Raw genomic sequence first — 4,389 nt, 5'->3', positions numbered from 1 at the left:
AATTTGAAAAATTATATCTAACACCCTTGAAATTTGCTTCCGTCTAATAAATGAGTCCTTTTGTTAGTCAAATTCACCGTGTTTGCTGATATTAAAAAATATATATATATATATATATATGTTTACCTTATATTGACTTATTTCTAATTTATTGCAGGTCAAATAAATATTTTTATACTCAAATTACCCTCATATTTATTCACGCATTAATACATGAGAAGAGTCATATTTTCATCGTTATAAGGGTAGTTAATTAGAACTAAATTATTTGACTTGCAATAAGTTGGTAATAAATCAATCAAAGGTAAATATAATTTTTTATTCAATTTTTTAGTTAATATCAATAAATTTGGTGAATTTTAGCTAATTAAGAGACTTATTTGTTAGATGAAAATAAATTTTAGGGTGTTAGATATAATTTTCTAAATCACATAAGGTCTATTTATATTTATACCAAATTTCAAGGTAGGAGAGTGTAATTAAAAAAAAATAATAATAATATAGTCCAACATCTTAACCTAATAATATAAAGAGCAAACTACACTCTCTCCATACTCTCAGTCTGCTGAAATATCTGCTGCACGATAAACCCTAAACCTTTCTTAGGGTTTTGGCAGAGAAGTCTATATATATCACTTGGCCGTTCCCATCTGGAAATAGCAGACTCTTCTTTCGTTGATTTATTCTTCAGATATTCTAAATATGGGTAAATCTACCAAGAAATCTGCGTCCAAGGTGAAAAAGCACGTTGTTTTGTCGCGAAATTAAGTCATTTTTTTTTTATCGGTTTGAGGACTTCTGTCTGAATTTTGGGTGGTTTCTTCTTTGTAGGTGGATGCTGCTGCCGTTGTTACTGCCCCGACCAAACCGTTAAAGAAAGGTTACAATTTCATTTTCTTGTCCCATTTTTTGTTCTGTGTTGTGCTCAGTGTTTTGGTTTCTTTCGGCGGTTTCTTCTTCTTTTTAGGGGTGGGTCGGCGGGTTCTGGTTTTAGTTTCTCCGGTTCCTTTGTCTTTTAGTTTGTTGTTTTTCGGTTTAATTCATTTTGTGCCGTTGTATTTCTTTTTATTATATTCTTTAGGTTTAGTTCCTTTTGTTTGTTTCCTTGTGTTATGTGGTGTATCAGTATCAAGTTATTTTTAGGATTAATATGATGATAAATTATTTGCTTATATGATTTATTTTCATGCAAAATAGGCAAGAGAGAAGCAGAGGATGCTAGTGAGAAGCAAGCAGTGAGTGCTAAGAAGCAGAAGGTGGACGAAAAGAAAAGTGAAGTCAAGACTGAGAAGAAGGCAGTTAAAAAGAAAGTCAAGACTTCCTCCGATGATGACACCTCTTCAGAGTCTGAGCAACAGGTCCAGGTCTAAAGCCTATTTACCTGCTATTTGTTTTCGCCTTCTTTTTGTGCTTTTTGTTTCTTTTATTCTTTTTACCTTTTGAGTTTGATTATTTGAAGTGTGTTTTTCCTTGTTACTCTTCTTGAACTATTTAACGAGTTAGCCTTATGGCTATAAGAATCATGCAAGCACTTCCATTATCTTTTTGACAATCTACTTTTATGAATCAAGTGGTAAGTTACACAATCAAGATGAATAAGTACTGTGAAAGCTATTACCATTGTATAAACATGTACCATAGTAAATATCTTCTTAATTACCCTAGAGTTTTTTATGGCTTAAACGACTTGTTCTTCCATGCGTTGATTTTTTCTTATCTTACTCTCAACTTTAATAATATAAATCTTGTGTGTGTGATCTGTTACCAGGTTAAGGCATCTGCCAAGAATCGGCATGTAGGATCAGATTCCGAAGATGAAAGTAGTGGCTTAGAGGAAGCTGTTAGTGCACCTAACAACAAACCAGCAATTGCAGCAAAGAATGGACATGTAGCTGCTGTCAAGAAGAAAGACGAGTCAAGTGATGATTCTGACTCCGCGGAAGGTGAAACCAGTTCGGATGAGGATGTTGCTGCAGCTAAGAAAGCTCCTATGGCTCAGACTAAAAAGGGCCCTGTTGCTCCTGCCAAGAAGAAAGATGAGTCAAGTGATGATTCTGATTCTTCAAGTGAAGATGAAACCAGCTCTGATGAGGATGTCACTGCAGCCAAGAAAGCTCCTGCAACTAAAAAGAAATCAGTACTTTCTACCCAGATGAAAGATGAATCCAGTGGTGATGAATCTGATTCTGAAGATGAGACCAGTTCTGATGACAATGCTGCTAAAACAAAGAAAGCTCCTGCAGCCTCCACTAAGAATGGCCCTGTAGCTGCTACTGGAAAAAAGAAAGATGAGTCAAGCACTGATGATGATGGCTCTGATGATGATGTTGCGGCTAAAAACAACACAGCAGCCGCCTCAAAGAAGAAAGATGAGTCCAGTGAAGAATCAGAATCAGACAATGAAGGCAGCAGTTCAGATGATGATGTAAGTGCATGTTGCTCGACTATTTTGTGATTCTAATGTGCATATTCTCTTGGTTATACTTTTAAACATGTTGAACAAGTTGTCATCTAATTTTAGAGGGTTTTTGGGGTGAGGTTATAAGCTTTTAAAAAAATCTTATAAGATGTTTGGGAGCGTATAAGGTATTGCCCGTGTTTGCTACCTGTACAATTGGTCTGTCCTGAATCTCGTGAACGTAACGGTTCCATACGATGCTATGCACCAACCAATGCTGTCCACATAAGAGCCTAGTGCTATCCATGGTTTCGAATTTTTCCCTGTATGAGAGAAAAATTGGTGAACATTTGTTGACGAACTTTAGTGTTGCTTCGATTTATGCATGCATGATGAACTGACTTTTCATTTGATTGTTATGATATCTAGTTCATAGCGATGCATGAATTTCTTCTTGTCACAGGATACTGATGAAAAAATGACCGATGTTGCAACGGCCAAGGAAAATGCTGGAAAAGGGGGTTCCCCATTTGAAAAGACTGTGAGTGATCTTTTTGCTGTATGCCCCATGTGTTAGTGTTATGAAACTGATTTATCATACTTATGTGCTGTTGTTTGAGGGAACAAATTCATATCTACATTATCATGTTTTACGTAATGCCAATTTGCTATCATACCCGCAATATAAAGGCCAATTCATGTGTGGACTGCGTATGATCTAGATAACTGATTAGATGGGAGCAGTTTTGGGAAGTTAAACTTAAACCTAGTTTCTGAAACATAAATCTCCATCTTGAGACAGTCCAAAATGTTCACTTGAATAAACTTCTTCCTGGGAAATGGTCTTCTGCATTTAGCACCCTTGATGCTTGCCTTATAATGTTTGTATTTTTCTCACTCTGCAGCCCAATACCCCTGCCACTCCCAAACAGCAGACAAGTGGTTCCAAAACTCTGTTTGTTGGGAATCTATCCTATTCTGTTGAGCAAGCTGATGTGTAAGTTTAACATATCTGAAGATTGATTATTGTTTCAGGAGGGTTCGCTCCCCCCCCCCCCCCCCTGGTTCCCCACTTTTGACAGTTTTGTAATGTTTCAGTGAAAATTTCTTCAAAGCTGCTGGAGAAATTGTTGATGTACGCTTTGCCATGAACTCAGATAACTCATTCAAAGGCTTTGGTCATGTTGAGTTTGCTTCTGCAGAAGCAGCAGAGAAGGTATTTTTCTATGTCATACTTGGGGCTCAGCTAAATGATTCATTCTTCATGCCTTTCCCTGTTGCATATGTGTGGAGTATAAGGCCCACAAATAATTTATTATACATTCTTACAGATGCATACACATCCGTAATACATCTCTAAATGCTTTTGTTGAAGTTGATGACACTGAGCTTAAAACTTCTGTAGCTATTTTCATTTCTATTTCTGAAGAAAATCTTCATAATATTTTTGGGTAATATCACTTTATCATCAGTGAAACTTTTACTTTGGTGGCATCATTGTTGTTCAAGTGAAAGTTGTACATTAGCCTCCTTGCATATAGAGTTGTGCATGTTAAATCTAATGGTTTTCTTCAGCTGATGTGGAGAATGGGTACATTACAGTTGTAAGGAGATGTGAAGACAGTGAATTATGTGTAATATGATTTTTATGAGGTTGGTAGATTGAAATGTGCTTTCGACCTCTATAATTTTCTTATCTATTTTTAGTGCAGTTAACTATCTATATCTTGCTGCTGGGGCACATTTAATATTTAGAAAGATCAATATTGAGGATAGCCACAAATATCATCTGCATTATTTCCTGAAATACATAAGCCTCGTGGAGATGAGATGTTCCCATGGATTGTGATCCGTGGTTGGCCCTACTTCAGAAACATCTTGGTTTTTCTTTGGTTATGTGGCATTCTCAATTAAAGCTACCATGTGTAAATATTTGTAGGCCCTCCGTGAATTGAATGGTGAAGAGTTGTTGGGTCGTTCTACTTGACCTT

The 4,389-nt window shown here is 36.3% G+C and overlaps 1 protein-coding gene across 1 annotated transcript in view; it reads left to right on the top strand.

Moving 5' to 3' along the window:
* LOC105156094 (nucleolin 1-like) overlaps positions 546-4,389 on the top strand; it is a gene marked incomplete in the record, with an annotated part of 6,000 nt that continues 2,156 nt past the window's right edge. The window contains 7 exon segments of the mRNA XM_011072135.2: positions 546-735; positions 832-880; positions 1,198-1,364; positions 1,769-2,425; positions 2,862-2,939; positions 3,304-3,395; positions 3,497-3,614. Of these exon segments, the coding sequence (XP_011070437.1) occupies positions 703-735; positions 832-880; positions 1,198-1,364; positions 1,769-2,425; positions 2,862-2,939; positions 3,304-3,395; positions 3,497-3,614 (1,194 nt within the window).

This window comes from Sesamum indicum, linkage group LG2 (assembly GCF_000512975.1).
Source record: "Sesamum indicum cultivar Zhongzhi No. 13 linkage group LG2, S_indicum_v1.0, whole genome shotgun sequence".
In the NCBI taxonomy this organism is placed as follows: Eukaryota; Viridiplantae; Streptophyta; class Magnoliopsida; order Lamiales; family Pedaliaceae; genus Sesamum; species Sesamum indicum.
The sequence above is the reverse complement of the archived record's forward strand: the minus strand, read 5'-3'. Positions and strand labels throughout refer to the sequence as shown.